General features: G+C 41.2%; 1 protein-coding gene across 1 annotated transcript in view; it reads right to left on the reverse strand.

Annotated features, from left to right (window-relative positions):
* CFAP54 (cilia and flagella associated protein 54) overlaps positions 1-18,544 on the reverse strand; it is a 390,102-nt gene that overhangs the window by 97,901 nt on the left and 273,657 nt on the right. Inside the window, exons 59-60 of the mRNA XM_030886291.2 lie at positions 3,328-3,501; positions 1,694-1,917 (exon numbers count right to left, since the gene is read on the reverse strand). Of these exons, the coding sequence (XP_030742151.1) occupies positions 1,694-1,917; positions 3,328-3,501 (398 nt within the window). The remainder of the gene's footprint in view (positions 1-1,693; positions 1,918-3,327; positions 3,502-18,544) is intronic.

Raw genomic sequence — 18,544 nt, forward strand, 5'->3', positions numbered from 1 at the left:
ATGTACATCAAAAACCAAGCCATAGCAATTACCCCAGGAGTGAGTTCAGCTCCGACTCAAAGGGGGACTAAGGGCCAGTCACAGGGTCCCACCTATATCTTTCCAATACACAACCCTGGCCAATTTTATGACTTTGAGTTTTGTTTCACATGTTTCTCTCACTCTTTGCAGGAGCAGCCAGTATGACCCTTTGCTTTTGCAGCCAGCACGATCTTTGTTAGCAGTAGACAGGCATCCTCTCCTTCTTCTGGTCTCATGATAATAGGGACTGGTGTTTGTGTGGTCCATTAGTCGACTGGATGAATTGTTTTTATATGTCTTGATTTTTTTCACTCTTCTTTTCTCCAGCGTGGGAGAGACCAGTAGTCGCATCGTAGATGGCTGTTTAGGAGCTTTTATGACCTCCGTTGCTCCTCACTCACAGAGGGTGCATTCAACATCGTCCTGGTGAACTATGTTATGCCAATAAACCCTGTCATCTCCTGAGACTGCAGTCCTGACCCTTCAGGTGTGGGGGGTTTTTTTCTTCCAATTTTAGTTAACTAACAAGTAATTACAATTTTAGATAGCTTTATTTTCCAATCTGTCACACACACTATTGACTGTCAAGCTAATACATTTTCATATTGTTTCTCCTCTCAGCTCTGCCACTTTCTCTGAAAAAATCTCTGAAGGATTATCCTGTCCTTTTCCTCTATAACACTGTTTCTTTACTGCCACACAAAGTCTGCCTACAGGAATACTGTACTGCCATCTGCATCCTGTCTTCCTCCAACCACCAAGATGCACATTTGTGAAATACATTAGCATGCATAGTCCAACTATTTCTATGTAAAACTTTTAGTTTTGTATTCTCTTCCAAGTTATCCACTTTGTTAGTTTATTGAAACACCACTAGTAGTTTAAACTTTAAAAATATGTCTCATCAATAGACATCTTTTTCTAAGGTTTCTATATTTGAAAATCTGATCAATTCTTTTCTATTTATAGCACTTTCTAAAAAACCCTTTAAATCATTTTAAAAATGAGTTTTAATATTTATTCACTTTAACAGTTTAGTATATACAGGGAATTATTTTAATTTATACATTCAAAACAAAGGGGCAGAAATTGAGAGGAGATCTAGAAATCCTCTAGTCTAGTTTTCTTGTAGGGGAACTACCTTGAAATGTGTGCAATGGTTGTCTGAAAGATGTTGTTCAGTACAGGGAGATGGAAAATTATTAGCTATTTTGAAGATTTCTGAGGACAACAGGGAGCCTTGGTGGCACAATTGTTAGTTAACCAAAACATTGGTGATGAAAATCCCACCAGCCACCCTCATGCACACCCCCACCCCCCCACCCCCCACCCCTGCCCGCCGACCATCTGTTTCTGTAAAGATTACAGCCAAGCAAATCCTAGGAGGAAGTTCCATCCTGTCACAGGGGGCTACTGTATAATGGAATGAACTCTATCATGCCTAACACCACCACCAACACATGAGACAGAAACACTGGAAATGTGAAGTGTCCTACAATTTCAAGAGGTCTTGTCGACCAATGAATACGGTACAGTCAAAATAGTCTTTCTCAAGACCTCTCAGGGAATTAGAAACCGTTATGCCAACATTGAGACTAATATGCTTCCATGAGCATTAGAAGGATGATTCCACAAAGTTCCGCATAAATACATAAATGCTTAAAAACCTTACCTTGAACGAGGACTCCTGTGAACCCTTTTCTGGAAAAGGTGGCTTTTCCCATCCTAGAAAAAGTTCTTTGGGGAATTCTTCGATACAAGAGGAAGAATACATCTGTAAGAATCTTTTCAGGAAAAAATGCATTTCTTTTTGGCGCAAAATTAATCCAGAGTTGAAAAGGGAGGTGCACAGTGTGTCATCTGGCAACGCAATTCCATGGCCTGGCTTTGTAAACGCTTAAAGAGGAAAGATAGCTTAATTCAGTCATCTTACATAAAAGAACGGCTTCCCCTTTGTTGGTAGTTATGCTCTAATCACTTCCCTCCTTCATCCTTACTTCCGCTCGAGGCTGCCAGTAGTTTTCCACCAATTTAAAGCCAAATGGAATTGCTTCCTCACAAACGAAGGAGAAAGTCTCAGAGGCATGGGGGGGACGACTTCAGGCTCGGAGTCTACATTCTGTCTAGATATCTTGTTTTGCCCCCCCCCCCACCGTGGCCCCCAAAAGACCCAAGGCAAGAATTTAGATGAAGGTAGTTTATTTGAAAAATGATCTTTGGGACATCAGGAAGAAATGGGGAAAGAGTGACAGGAAACATAAAAGAACAAAGAAGGAGATAATAACATGGACTATAGCAATAGACTGGGAAGGCTAGTGCTGCTGGGGGCTTTTTGGGTTACCATGTAAAACTCGCTCACTGAGGGATGAATGAGAAAGCTGGCAAGATCACCTACCAACTCCCTACTTCATTACCTGGGCATATAGAATCCCTGACCTTTCCCACTGCCCTGCGTGGAGGCCTGGAGAGCCACAGTAGCTTCTGAGAAAGGTCAGCAGGCAAAACTCCTTGAGCAATTGAGGTCAGAAGTATCAGCAGGTGAATTCAGAGGTGAACAGATTCAATATTAGGCAAGGCATTAACAAAGTCTGCTACACTGGCACATAGGCACCTTCTTAGCAATTGTGTTTCCCTTGCTCTTGCCCCATCATAATGCATCTCTTACCCTGAAAACTTTTCTGAGTGTTTAACTGTTCTACTAAGAGCGTCTCATATGTATACTAGTCATCTATGACTCAGTCTACTTGGTCTGCTAGCTTCTACATCACTGGGCAGAAGCATGGGTCCAACTCTAGTCTGAGTGCATTGATGAACATCACGGGATCACCAATTGCATGGCCACAAATGTGAAACAAATTAAAACAGTTTATATGCATATTATTTAGCCAGTGACAGTGATATGAAACTTCCTGGAGCTAAATTACCACTTGAAGTCATGGATTTTTTCCTCTTCTAGGTAATCACACGGGACATTGCTCTTCAAGCCAATTTTTCATTCCATGCATTTTATTAGCTGTCAATCGACTGCACTGATTTCTCTTTTGAGCCTGTACTGCTCTGCAGTCTTCTGAAGCCTCTGTGTGATCCCATATAACAATAAGTCTAAACATATGGAGCAAAATATATAGAACTTCAAAGGAAACCAACAATATTGACGTGGTTTTCAATCTAAACACCCACATAGTTCTAGTGAAGAACTCTTGAATTTTTCATCTTCTGGTGAAAATTAATTCAGAAAAGTCTCTTAAACATGACTTAAGCAGGGACTAACACAAATACATCCTGTCTTAATCCACCAAAACCTACCTAGCAGTTTGCTCATATTATTGATTCTTTGCAATTGAATATAGTAGCGGATTAGAAGGATCCATGTAATCTCGTCTCTAGACGGAGCCTTCTTTTTAGCATCTGCATCCTCACTCACGTCATCACTTTGGTACAAATACATAAAGCTAGTCTGGAAGGCAACTTGGTAATTATCTGAAAGTGAAAAATAAAAAATGTTTGTAGTAATATGCTATTTTCTCTTGAAAAATAAATATGAACAAAAAAACTCCCACAACTCTTAAAAGACTGGCACATGAGGCTATATCAGATTTTTAAAATGATACATTTTTTTCCTCTTTAAACACAGAAATAAAATATAAACCATAGACTAAGAGAAGAGATTCAGGGCTTCAAAATTTTCATGGAAATTTTTCATTATCTTTTCATTTTATTTATCCACGAATGTGTCGAAGCCCCCTTGCATTTCTCATGCCTATGAATGGCAAAGTATTCTTTTTCCTAATATGTAAAAAGACCTCCCATAAATCAACAAATAAAAGTCAAACAACCCAATAAAAAAGCAGGCAACGAATTTCAACAAGCCATTCATAGCAACAGAAACCCAAGTGTCCAACACTACCAACCAGGGAAATATAAACTAAAAGGGAATACGATAGCACATCCTTCATGAGCTGACAAGACTAAAATCTGAAAATAATAAATACTGGTAATAAAGTAATGAAACTGAAATTCTCATACAGTGCTTGTGAGAGCAATTTGGGAAAGCAATTTGACCTGATCTAATAAGATCAAAGCGCAGATACAAATACAGATGGGTACCAGGAATCTGGAGCAAAGATGCTCATGGAAAACATGTTTGAATTTTTTTTTAAAAAAGGAAACTTGGAAGACTAGACATAGGTCTATTAATTTGATGGCATTTTAAATCAATGATGCACGAGGTCTACAAATGAGAAAGTCTAGTCCAGTCTCAGTTCAAGTCCCAGCTGCACTGTTCACTAATTAGCACAACTTTGCACTTTTTTATACAATGGGTTCTATTGGGAAGCCCTGTGCTCTCTACTCTATTGCCCCGATCTTACCCCATTCAACTTTTTGTCCTCAGAACTCAAAAGGTACATGACTTCAGTCCTCAGAGGTACCCAAACTACCTTGTTAATGTAGTGTAAATGGATGATGCAGAATTATTTTAGAAGGGTCGGAGAGATGAAAGACCACCTCGAAAAATGTACAGACCCAATGGAGGATATGCCAAGAAACAATAGCTTCACACTTTGATATTTTTGTTTAAAAAGGTCTCTATGATTTTGACCTATCCACAAATATGATTTCAGATGTACTGCATAATAAACAATTCCTAGTCTCTAAGAGAAGGCGACAACTCCAAAGAAAATTGGGCCTGATTCCTGGATAAACACTTCCAAATGAACAACACATTCAAAAACCAACAAACTATATGTAAAAGTGCTCCACCTCATTACTCATTGAGGCAAATTTTAAATTAAAACCACCTCGGGGGACTTCTAGATCGTACTCTCCTGATATTGAAAACATTATGTCTTGTAACACAACAGTTCCACTCCCTAGTACTTATGCAGTATAAAAACTGTATTTGTTGGTACACAAAAACAGCACACACAAGTATTGATAGGAGCATTATTCATAACCCTGTCCTGAAGACCTAAATCTCTCTCAATGGGAGCATTTAAAATAGATTGTGCTATTCATCCAACAAAGGCATGAATCATGCAAACACAATGTTAAACAAAGTAGCAATAGATTTTTAAAATACAGACTGTATTACTTTATTTATACACTGTTACCAAATTCGCAAAACATATCTATTCTCCTAAAACTCAGGAGGAAGGAGGTACATGACTAGACGCAAGGGGGGGGGGCATGAGGAAGGTGTAAGCTCTGGGGGCTGGTTACAGTGTATTTCTTGACCCAGTGATGGGTTATGTGTTTCCTTGTGTGATAATCAAGATCTATGTGATTTGTGCCTTTACTATATTTGTGCTACGTCAAAATGAAATCTTATTTACAAAAATAATTTTGCAGTGGCCTTTAGTTCGGACTTCTTTTTCTGGTGAAATGAACTTGTATGTCACTGAAGATTCCAAGTGCACTGTACTTTTAGTTTCCCTCTTTTGAGCCCGTCAGATCAAGATCTAGATCTGCGGGGTAACGCACCTGATGGGCTTCTTGCTTTCTTTTCTTTTTATGGAGCAATTTTCCTTTCATTCGATTCAATAACAATAATTCTTCTTCTTCTTCTTTTTTCCTATTCCACTCTCCTTTTTCCCAGCCCCATCTCTGGCCTCCTCATAGTCATCTAAGCCGCCTTTTGGTATATAAATCACATTTCTTTTTTGTTTTTGCTGATAATAAAATTTATTTTGTAAGACTGACTGAGTTCTATTGATGAATCAGTTATACTATGGTTTATCCATTCTTCTATAGTTGTTTTCTTTTCTTTTTTCTTTTTGTTCCATGTTCTGTTAGTTTGAGTTGACTAGAGAAACAAATTCATAGACACCCATATGTGTGTATGAGAGAACTTTATATTCAAAAGCATTCATACATTATGAAAACATCCCAGCACAGTCCAGATCAAGTCCAGAAGTGTAATATTACCACATATATCGATACCAGTCCACAAATTCCTCTATAGACTCAAACAACACATGCAATGACACTGAGTCCAGGAAGATCACAGGAAAGTGGGTGGAAAGTATTGTGGATCCAGTGGCGGTGGAAGCATCTCAGTGTTGGCATGGGTCTCCATGTGGCTCCTCTAGCTCCATGGCTCTGGCTCCATCAGTGTAGCTCCATGTGTCTTGTCAATAGGAATGTGTAGCAGAGAGAGTGTATCTGGCCTCCAGTGAGCTATTTATCTCCATTGTGCCTCCAAATGAGGTCATCAACCTGCGACCTGATTGACAGGCTAGACTCCACCCCTTCATAAGTTGACGGTAGATTATATAACTGCCCCAAGTTTTCACTGTTGTTGAAATTGAATTTCACTGCTGTTGAAATTGTTGCAATAAACATAGGTGGACATATATCTATCCACATTATACTCTTAATTTCTTTAGAGAGTTGCTGGATCATAAAGTATTTGGATTTTTTTTGTTTAAGGATGTGCCATACTGATTTTCATAATGGTTGTACAATTTTGCAGTGCCACCAGGAATGTAAAAGCATTCTTATCTCGCTGTAGCCTCTACAGCATTTGCTATTTTCTGTTTTATTGAACATGTTAATATTGGCATGTCCATTTTTCCTCTTGGATATCATCCAAATTAGCACAGAAGACAAGTACCCCAAACAAAAAATAACACAAGCGAATTCCATTTTCAACTCATCAAGAGAGAACTAAAATCTCAAACAAAAAAGCGATGGAGTGGTGCCCAAAGCATCAAGTTGTCATCCAGGAGAAGACACACAGAGAAATGATAGAAATGATAGTGACATGTACATCTCAAAAAGAAATAGCAAAATGTTCTTCTTGAGGGTGAACAGCACCTTTGCAAAAAGGATTAGTTGGCAATTAAGTGGAAGGATCATTTTGAGACCAATTGTTCATTAGCTTGCCTCACAAGTGAACTAATCTACAGAAATGACACCACTTGCAGTTTTGTTTATAGAATAATAATACCAACACTATATAGCCACAGATCAGTTTGTGACTTGTCATTGCTCCTCCGTGAGGTGCTATTGTATTGGTTCCAAATCATAGAGAGCCTGTATGTATGCGGCAGGATGAAACTCTGCCTGGTCCTGTGGAAGGCTCACAACTGGTAGTGACACTTGTCAATTCGTCCCGTTGTAGGTCTTCCTCTTTTCACTGACACGCTACTTGACCTTGCATGAGGCCCTTCTCCAGGGACGTGTCCCTTGGTGCAGTGAATTATTTAATATGTCCCTTCCAACCATAGTCTCCCGTTTTGTCATGTATTATAAATCCTCACCTCTATACCTGTGGTAATGGTCCCATTTTGGAGTGAGTCTCCTGTTGTGGCAATTAGGCAGGATTAAGGTAAGGCGCATCTTGAGCCCTGACCTTATTAAAGGCTCACGTCACCACCCTAGGTCTCCTTGAGGGCGGAGTCTGAAACCAATATATAGGAATGCCTTTGAGACCTGAAAATTAGCCATCATCTTTGATGTCTGTGTTAAAGCAAAACCTAATTTCCAATTTTAACTTATCTCCTTATTAAGTAAGCTGCCAGCTTGATAAATTAAAAATAGCAGAAAACTGGGATCACGGAGCAGACGTAAACCAGACCCGGCCTGCCTAGCATGTGCACTACCAACCAATGGGTTCTCCACCTGACCTTTTGATGTCAGAAGATTGAAAAAACGTTCCCATCAGTGCTTCCGTTGTGGGCCAAAGGCCATCTTTGTGACCTCCCTACTTACCAACTGACACTGTGGAGAAGACTAATTCTTGTGTTGAATCATCCTGCAGAACACCAGTCAGATATGAGTGACTGCCCTAGAAGAATCAGTGTGTAGTGATGTAAGGCCCAGTGTGCTCCTTGCTTGACCAACCAAGTGAGAACTTCTTGTGCCCATTTTGTACCTCTGCAACTGCACAAAACCAGATGTAAAAGACTATGGTAACACTTTGGAAAAACTCGCTCTTTTTCCACGTGTGCATCGGACCCATCTGGCTGACCTCCAGTTCATGGTACTGAGTCCATGACCTTTCTCCTGACTTGATTTCCCTGCTTCCACAGTCTTGGGAGCCAAGAGCCTGTCCTCTGACCTGTCAATTTGGGTTTGCCAGCCCCTGCAACCACCTGAGTGAGGAGAATATTCCAAACTGTTATCTGAACTATAACTTTGGGATTTTCCAGCTTCCACAACCTCAAGAGCCATTTTCTTAATGATTCATGAGTTCTCTGAGATGTTGTAGAGAACTACCTAAGGCATGAGTAAGAATGCTGAGCGGAGGGGCGGAGTTATCAGAGGATGAAGTGGAGAACTTTTAGAAAAGTTGGAGATTTGGGACATACTTAATCTCCACCTCATTGGGACCATCCTTGTGCTAATTCTTCTGAAAGAAATGATTCATAAAATGTCCAAATTACATGGTACAAAGCCTTGCTATCCTCACTTCTTTTTTTCCCCTTCAGTTGGGATTTAGTACATATATCATATCTTTCCATATTTCAATCACGTCAAGTAGAATTGTACAATTGCTACTGCAATGTTTCCAAACAGTCTTTTTCTACCTGGTCTCCTTGACATTGTCTCCCTTTTACCCCCACCCACCACTGTCTCACCCGTTTCCCCAAGAACCCCTTATTCTCCTTGCTGTCCCTCACAGGTTCATCGATCCTGGGTTCACATACTGAACAACGAAAAGCATATAGCGCAGCTTCCAGAAGGTGACCTCCATTGACATCACACCTCTCAGATACATTCTAGTATGAACAAACAAAAACAGAACGAACAACACAAACCACAACTATAGAAACGTATGGAAACCAGATCAGGTTCCGCCTGCATCATAGGGGGATTTACTGGCAAAGTTTTAACTGCTCAGGTCAGATTTATGAGAAAGTTGTAACTGTTCAGGTTAGATTTATGCCTTGATCTTCTATACTCCTCTCTCCCGAGCATTCTGCTTAGTGACCACTTTCCTCCCATCCCTCAATTTTAGACAGGGGGAGTCCTCCAGAGGCTTATTTCCTATGTAGGTCCACTAATGGATCTTGGGCTCCCACTGTCATCCCTCACCTTCTGCACACCAGAATCTCAGAATCTAGGATCTGATACTGATCCCACCATCAACTTCGGTTTAGATGGATTCCAGTCCTTTGATGACCGATGATGGTGTGCTTCTTCCATGTGGACTCAGGCTCTCCTTACTTCTTAGGAACATTCTGACCGTACTTTTTTCCAATGTAGGTTTATTTATTTTTCTGGCAGTCCACAGTTTATTAAATACTATTCACCAACACCATCATTCAAAGGCATTGATTCTCTTTCAGTCATCTTGATTCATTGTCTAGCCTTCGCATTCACGTGAGGTGAACTTTACTCTTCAAAGGAGCATCGTTGTCTCTTCACCTTTTAAGGAGGTCGATTGCAGCAGATTTCCCCAATACAACAAGTCTTTTGATATCTGGACTCCTGCTTCCCTGAACATTGATTGTGGTTTCACCTCAAATGAAATTTTTGACAATCACAATCTTGCTTCCTTTGAAAAATGATGATGTTGCTTATTTGTTCAATTGTGAGGACTTTTTGTTTTCTTTATGCTGAGGTGTAATCCACACAGAAGGCTGTAGTCATTGATTTTAATCAGCAAGCAAAGTGTGTCGTCTGCACATCAAGTTGTTCGTGAGTCTTTCTCGTGTGCTGACACTTCATTCTTCTCCTCAGAAGTCCAGCTTCTTAGGTCATCTGCTTACCACACAGATTAAATAAGTGTCGCAAACGACCCAAACTCTGACATGTACTTTTCCTTTTAAACAAGGGAGTTGAAGACTTTGCTTTGCTTGAGCGCCTGCCTCTTGGTCTCTGTGTACGCCCCACGTGCCACTATGAAATGTTCTGGAATTCCCATTTTTCTCAGTGGTATTCATTATTTATTAGAATTCACACAGATAAATGCCTTTGCATGGTCAGTAAAACATGAGGAAACACCTTTCTCTTCTGCATTCATGAAAGATGGATATGAAATTAATAAGGATGTCCTTGGTTCCATAAGCTCTTCTGTAGTCACCTGCAATTTCTAGCAGTTCCCTCTCAATACCCCCCTGCAACCACTTTTGAATTCTCTTCAGTGAAGTTTACTTGCATGTGATATTAATGATATTGTTCAATAGTTTCCACATTCTGTTGGATCACTTTTCTTTGGAATAGGCATAAATATGAATTTCTTTCAGTTGGTTGGGCTTTTAACTTTCTTGGTATGGATGAGTGAGCATTTACAAAGTTGTACCCATTTCCTGTGACACACCAACTCCTGGAGCCAGGTTTTTGACAGATTCCAGGGCAGCTTGGATTTCTTCATTCTCGCTGTTCTTGTGCTTTTCATTGCCATGTGCTCAGAGTACAATGAAATGATTATTAGAATGCCAATTTCTTAAAAATATCCGTGATGCAGTAATACAAGTCGCTAATGTTATTAACATTAATGTTGTTCACAACTTCTACTACTTCATCAAGGATAAGTCATAGAAGTGATGCTATTCAGAAGCGGTCCTTAAGTACAGCGCTATTTCATAGTTTGTGCAATGAAATGGATGAATACTTGAAGCTTTCTGCTGTGTTCTGACAGAGAATGTCTCGTCTCTGTGAGACTGTTTGAATTGCAAGCGGAATGCGCTCAGTTTCCTGAAAGACCACCTTTACTTGGAATACATGGCAGGACAAACTACATGTTTTCGGACTTAGACATGTGGCAGACATTTTCTCCCAAGTGACAGTGAGCAACTGGCAGCATTTGTTGCCAACGACAGCATTCAATCTTTTAAGTAAAATTTAGATTTTTGCAACCTTGTATCTGCCATCATGAGCTTCCTAGTGCTTTTTCTGATAAGAATGGTGGTGATGATAAAAAAGTATGTTGTCCAATGTGATATATCAATATTTGGTATGCTGTATAGTCCAATGAACCAATATTTTTTCCAATGTCTGATACAGGATGTTATAAAACCATGCATGGATAAGTGATTCACTCAAAATGAATGCAGTTTGGTGTCACTAAATACGAAAAGCCGGCTGATGATGGTTTCAGAGTCCACATGGAAAGTGACTCTGAAAATGACCAGTATCTAATTTGAGGTTTGCATCAAAGAAGAAAATCTACAATGACCTGAAACTCTCCACTGCCCCATTATCTATCTGTGTGAGGGTCCACTTTCTTTACATATTTCAATCAAAATGATTTCTTGCAACAGATTGATTACAGTAGATATGAGATCCAAGCTATAACTTATCGAGTCAGACATTAAAATAGTTGTGGAAAAGTTTTGCTTTAGAAAATATAGTCATTTTTCATAATAATGGGTTATTTATGTTACTCTGTAATGGCTTAACAGTGTCCTTTTTATTGTTCTTCTGAATTTATTTTGTTTATGGTAATTTCTACTTTTTAAAATCATTTTATTGGGCTCATACAACTCTTTTAAGATGAAATAGGCTTTTCAAAATTTTGTTTCTATTTCTATCAGAATCTTATTTCTTCTATGATACTAGATTTGTCTCCATTGTTTTAAACTCTTTAGAGTTAATTTTGGTGCTTATTGTAGAGGTGTGCTATAATCACTCTTATCCTCTCCATAGCTATTAATGGATGTAATCGCTAATACTGTAATGGACAAAATAAAGCATGTACTTTAAGAGAAGACTGTTCTTCAAGAAATCCAGAATTCCACTATGATATGTTAATGAGATAAAGCAGGAAGAAATGCTTCAAGGGTCTCCCGTAAATCTAGAACAGTCACACACCCTAAAATAGGGCAATGAATCCTGCTCCAAACAGGGCCTTCCACTTTTATCACCCCGTTTACCTTTCCTTTCCCTTTACTACCCTGTCCCTCACTCACTCGCTAGCGTGTACATGTGGCTGTCCTGTTATTACTTGAGGGGGATTCAAAAAGTTCGTGGAAAAAGAGAGTTGCTGATACCAAAGGTTCACGTAGAAAAAAAAAAGTTCTGAAAATGATGATGGCAACAAATGTACAAATGTGCTTGGATGGAGGCATGGATTGTGATAAGAGTTGTACAAGCCCCCAATAAAATGATTTAATAAATAAAAAGGACTCCTGCAATTGATGTACCCATAGACCCTGAAGGTCCTGTTCATAGCACAGCTGTTGCAAGCCTCAAGACCTTCTGCTCCCAGAGTTTGACATCCAGTTACTGCTACAAGAGCATTTGTAACAAGACATGTTAATAAATCAACTATTTTTTAAAAGAAGATAATTTGAACAAGCCCTCTTGTATGATCCCAGAAGTCCTGGCGGTGCATTCAGGGAAGTGTTGGAGTGCTCACTGCAGGGGCAGCGGTTCAAACTTACTGGTTACTTGCTGCACAGAAAATATGAGCCTATCTACCCCTATACAGATTTACGGACTGAGGATCCCTGTACAAGGTTACTGAGTCACACTCGACATGATGGCTGTGGGCGGTGGTTCTAACATGACCTTTCCATGAGGCGCAATGGGGCCGTAAGAGCCCATCCTGAGGGGGTACCCCAACTTTGAGGGATGGGGGCCCCTGGGAAAGAGTGCTGTTCTGCTCCTCCCGCCGCTGCCTGTTCGGAGTGGGACCCATCTGTTGGCGCCACCACGAGAACAGGGCTGGGTGTGCGATCAGTTCCAAAGGTCATCACAAAAATCAAACAAAACCTCGTAACCATCAAGCTCCTTTTGGCTCATAACCGCCCTAGAGGGCCGAGTAGAGGAGACCCGGTGGGTTTTCAAGGCTGTACATCTGTAAGGGGGCACAAAGCCTGTCTTTCTCCCACAGAGCTGCCAGTGAAGCCAAACCGCTGAGCATGCAGTTAGCAAGCTAGCACAAAACCCACCGGCGCCCCATGCTTCACAAAGAAGTTGTGAATACTAGTTGATAAGATTTTCCTAGAAAATTCCATATTTTATAAAGTTTGTAATATTTATTTGATTCGATTTAAACAAAACAAACTAAGAGAAATTCTCTGCACCAGTGATGACTTTCCTCTCAAGGTATTTGTAAGGGTTACATAATAATTAATTTTCCTGAATAAATTGGCTAATAATTCGTTGCTTCTTTCCTCTTGAAGAATAACTCTCGATTTTACTTGCCGTATATACTCGTGTATAAGCTGAGTTTTTCAGCACATTTTTAATGCAGTTTGTGTGGTAAAATTAGGTGCCGTGCCTGATATTCGGGTTGGCTTATCCTCGAGCATATACGGTATTTTGTGGTGGTTGTTTTGCTGTGGTGGTGGTGGCGGCTAGGTGTCATCAATTCCATTCCAACTCCTAGCAACCTATGTGCGACAGAACGAACCCATGCGGGGGTCTGGGCCGGGCTCACACATCTTGTGCTGCTGGAGCCCATGTGGCAGCCACTGTGTCAATCCGTCTGTTGGAGGGCCTTCTTCTTCTCTGCGGCTCCTCCACTTCGCCAAGCATGATGTTCTTCTCCGGGCGCTGGCCTCTCCTGACCATACGCCCAAAGCACGGGAGACAGTCTCGCCTCTAAGGATCATTTTGGCTGTACTTCTACCAAGAGAGTTCTGCTTGGTCTTTTAGGTTTCCGATATTGAAAAACAATTTAACAATAATGATGTCAAGAATATCTCTCTAAACAATAGATTTAAATGAACTTAACTTTCCTTCTACTAAAAAAAGCAAGTTTTATAATAAAGAACACTCAATTCTATGCCCTAAATGAAGTAGTATTTAAAACAACATGATTTGGGAAAAGCTGAAAATACAAGTGATGGGCAGGTGTGTGCTGGGCAGACAAAATTTTTTAAATGCAAACTTGGTGATCTTAATATCAGATAAGGTTGAATTCTGACCAAAAAACACTAAGTCAGCAGTTCTCAACCTGTGGGTTGCGACCCCTTTGGGGGTCGAATGACCCTTTCACAGTGGTTCCCTGATTCATAACAGTAGCAAAATTACAGTTATAAAGTAGCAACAAAAGTAATTTTATGTGAATTTAAGTGAAATACAAATGGGATCTCTATAATTAAAAGTACCTTTTGCACTAATGATATAGTTATTACAAATATGTATATTCCAAGCAACATACTACCAGGAATAATAAAGCAAATTCCTCAGATATATGAGGACAAGTAGAAATGTTTTAGTAATAAAAACCAAACTCACTACCACTGAGTCAATTCTTTCAGACAGGGTAGAACTTCCCCCTGTGGGTTCCCCAAACTCTAAAGTTTTACAGGAGTAGAAAGCCTCATCTTTCCCCCATAGAGTGGCTAGTGGTTTCAAACTACTGACCTTGTGGTTAGTAGATCCATAATGAAATTAGTAAGAGAAGAATTTTATTCACTTGGACAGGTTGTCAATCTACAATCTGTGGACCAAATCTAGCCTGCTGCATGCTTACAGATGGTCTCTAAGAGCTAAGAATATTTTTAAATGGGTGGAAAGGAAATCATTACATTTTGAAAGGTAAACATGCCACAGAATGTGTTAGTGGAACACAGCCACGCTCATTCAGGTCGCTATTGTTTATGGTTCCCACAGAAGAGCTGAGGGATTGCAACAGAGACCATATGGCCCGGGAAGCCAAAAAGATTTACTATGGGGTTGTTAAGGGTTGAGTTGTGTCCCCCAAGAATATGTGCTGTAAATCCTAACCTCCATGCCTAATCATAATTCCCTTTGAGAATGGGTTAACCTTGTCATATTAAGGAGGCCAGGGTGTAGCTTGAGCCAATCACTTTTGAGATAAAAAAAAAGAGAGAGGTCGAACAAGGACGTGAGTAAGTAGAGAGAGGGGAAAAGAGACAGCAAGTAACATGGAGGTCACCTAGACGCAGGAACTTGGAAGAGACAAGGACCTTCTGAACCCAGAGCCAAGCGGGAGAGAAAGGCTTGCCCTCGGCATGGCACCTTGAACCCAGACACCTGCCCTTCTAAAGACAGCATACATGTATGCTGACTGAAAGCGTCCATTGAGACAGCTCTTTCATGGCAGCGCTACATAACTAAGATACTGGACATTTATAGAAGATGTTTGAAATGTTCATAAAGGTTCACGCAGAGGAAAATAGTTATTATTGCTGTTAGCTGCCATCAAGTTGGTGCTGACTTACAGCAACCTCGTGTATAACAGTATGCCGCGCTGCTCAGTCCTGTCCCGGCCTCGAGGCTGTTGTTGTATTTAAGTCCTCCTCACGGTGTGCCTTTGGGTTTCATGTTCCATTATGTTTCTATGCCTGTGTGTATGTGTGTGTGTGCCAGTCACTTTAAACGATTGCGGTTTTATAATGCATTTTAATGTGTGCCGACATTCCTCCTCCATACACGGTTTGTTTCACCAAGGTTGGCTCCTTCATAACCAATTGGCTCACTTTCTTACGGTTGCAGTACACACGTACATACACATACAGACACACACACACACACATCACCATTTCTATCAGAGTGGTCTCCATTACATCTGTCTGCAAGTCGTTTCACTGTTGGGAATGTGAGGACGTGCTGCATCTGCCCCTTTAGTTCTGCACTGTTAGTGAGAATTGTAATCTTAAGAACTTGGAGGAATAGCGCCTTCCAGTGTTTAGTTGGTATTGACCCTTAGTCTCTTAATCAGGACAAGGCAGTGAGGCAGAGACATATCGTGTTGGCTCTCTTCAAGAGTCAGAGCAGAAGACAGGGGGTCAATTGTTATTCTCTGTTTTGTTCCAGAAACTTCTTTTTTACTTTCTGGCAATGAGTTCACCAGTGTTAGCTTTTCATATTACAAACGTTATGGATTTTTATATATCGCACGTATTTTAATTGGGAGACCAATAGTCCTAAACAAACAAGCAAATCTGCGGTCACAGAGTATCTGACTCCTAATGACCCAATAGGACAGAGTACAATCGTCCCACAGGGCTCCAGACGCCATGTGGAGAAGCCAGTGTGCTCAAACTGTCAACCTTCTGGTTATTGGCCAAGTGCTTAACCACTGTGCCACTAGGGATCCAAGGCCAAAAAAACAACCTGTCAAGTTGATTTTGACTCACAACAACCCTGTTGGAGAGGACTGCACTGCCCTTGTGAATTTCTGTAACTGTAACTCTTTACAGGACTAGATAGCCCTGTCTTTCTGCCAAGGTGAGTAACTGGCGGTTGTAAACTGCTGAGCTTGCAGTCAGCAACCCAGTGACTAAGCCTCCAGGTCACCACAGCTCCTTAACTTTAATTCAAAGTGTCTGGTCAACTTTGAAGGATCCTGCTGGCACTGTGGGATAAGTACTGGACTGCTAACCACAGTTCAGTGGTTCAAACTCCCTAATCCTCCCAAGGGAAGAAGATGAGGCTGTCTGCTCCTTTAAGGAGTTACAGTCTTGGAAACACTTCTTACAGTGACTGTGCTTTACAGTCAACTTGATGGCAGTGGATCGTAGACTCTGGGCATTTTTTATCTTGTTCTTTTTTTCCTTGCCGTTTTTATTCGAGTCTCTACATAATAAAGACAACGATATTGGGAATGTTCGAACAACGCCCAAAGTGAGTATTTGATACATATTTTGGGCTTGAGAAGCTGGTTCTACATAATCAATACTATTATTTTTGCTAACTATAAAGCAAGGTAGAAGAAACCACTCAGTTCTCTCCTTGTTCTGTTCCTCATGGTATGGTTCCATGAGATGGTTCCCAGGCACAGCAACCATACAGGACAGAGGGGGGGTCTCTGAGACCACATATCTTTATAGGAGCAGGCAGCCTCATCTTTCTCCCACATAGCCGACGGGACGTTTGAACCACCCATTTTGCAATAACAGAGCAACATGTACCCACAGCACCACTGGCCCCCTTTCGCTGTTCTACAGACATCATCTAATTCTACTTCTGGCTCCAAACCACAGATCCACTCCCACAGAGTTGATTCCAACTCACAATGACCATATATGCTGCATCCAAAGCGGTAAATCTTTATGGGAGCAGATAGCCTCATCTTTCGCCCGCTAAGTGGGTGGAGAGTTTGAACTACCAACCTCACAGTTAGCAGCACCATGCCTACCTGAGAGCACCACTGGGGCTCATTTCCAGTTTGGGTAAGATTGCCTCTCACTTATGCTGGCATGCATCTGATGGTACATTTCTTAAGGAAAAGGATTTGCTTCCTCTTCTCTCTGGCACCCCATGCCACTGAGTTCATTAACATCTGCCCCACGACACAGGCCATTAGAAAAATGTTCCCAATGAACTTGTCTATCCATCCTGCTGGTGCTCAATATTCTCAAAGGACATATATTTAGCTTCTGGCACATCCATCTGCCTTTATTAATGGGGTGCTCTTAAAAGACAAATGTGTGGCATTTCCATGTGGATGCCTGATCTGACTGTTCATGGTGATTGGAAGCTGACAGAGAGCAGCACCTCCTTCCTTCCGGACAAATCTGGTCTGGTGCCCTGCCCACAATAACCCAGAGTTGTGCTCACCAACAGGAGCATAGGGGAGAGCAAATAATCATTTTAAGCGAAGGTTACAGATGAGGCTTTCTTCAGGATGCTAATTTATGATAATGTGAGGAAAATCAAACAACTTTTATTTGTGGTTGTTAAGGGATTTTGCCCTTTAGCAGTTGATTGTAATATGAACCTCACTGCCATCTGGGTATTTGTGCCAGGTAGGGATTCCGAGCCTCCCTCCAACACCAAGTCTGACGTGAGGGACGCAGCCAGCATGCATTCATTATCAGACTGCCGGGGAAAGACTGGCAGGCAACCTTATTATTCTTAAGGAGAGGCAACATGCAAAACAAATTGGCTCCAACCCACTTTAAAAGTGGGTAATTTCATCGTTAAAGTGCTAAAGACGCGCTAATGGAGTGAAATGGAAATGGAAAGAAATCAGAATATGCTAGCAAAGCCACTGACACGGAAAAAGAAAGCACACGTCCGCTTATCGAGCAGAACTGAGAGGAACACTCCCGCTCCACTGAATCCACTAAGATCGTTCTAGTAGGGCATGACCACCCACATTTCGAACTCAGTGCTAAGATCTCTAACTGATGAAAGCAGCACCTTTGCCTGTCTCTCCAGAGTGGTGTGTGGGGCGGGGTGGGGAGGGGTGGGGTGGGGGTGGAGGTGATATTCACCATCTGTCTCAGAAATCCACAGACTTAATTCCTCACATGTGATCATTTGGATTCAGCAAAACGTCATGCCCTCTTCCTCCTTTGCGTCATTGATGATGATGGACGTGCCATGACAAATGGAATGGGATGTGAACAGAGGCCTAAAGTGCGCTCGTGGGATTTGCCTTGACACTTAATGCTCGGGTGGGCACCGATGAGAAGAGCACCTTCCAGGTAGCCACTGCCCCCTCTAGGCTGGGGCTCATCACAAACACACACTGAATATAGCTGAGCCCAGCTGACAGCCCCAGCAGAACGGAAGAGCCCAAGAATGAATTCTTGTCGTTAAGTCGCTGTATTTTAGGGTGATTTGTAACAGCAAAATTCTCGCAATAACTGACAAATTCAGCAAGTTAGAGCCCTAAGAACTTGTAGAGTACAGGGACACAGCTAGGGTG

This window comes from Echinops telfairi, unplaced genomic scaffold, assembly GCF_000313985.2.
Source record: "Echinops telfairi isolate 266 unplaced genomic scaffold, ASM31398v2 ScPeMD7_2;HRSCAF=8, whole genome shotgun sequence".
NCBI lineage: Eukaryota > Metazoa > Chordata > Mammalia > Afrosoricida > Tenrecidae > Echinops > Echinops telfairi.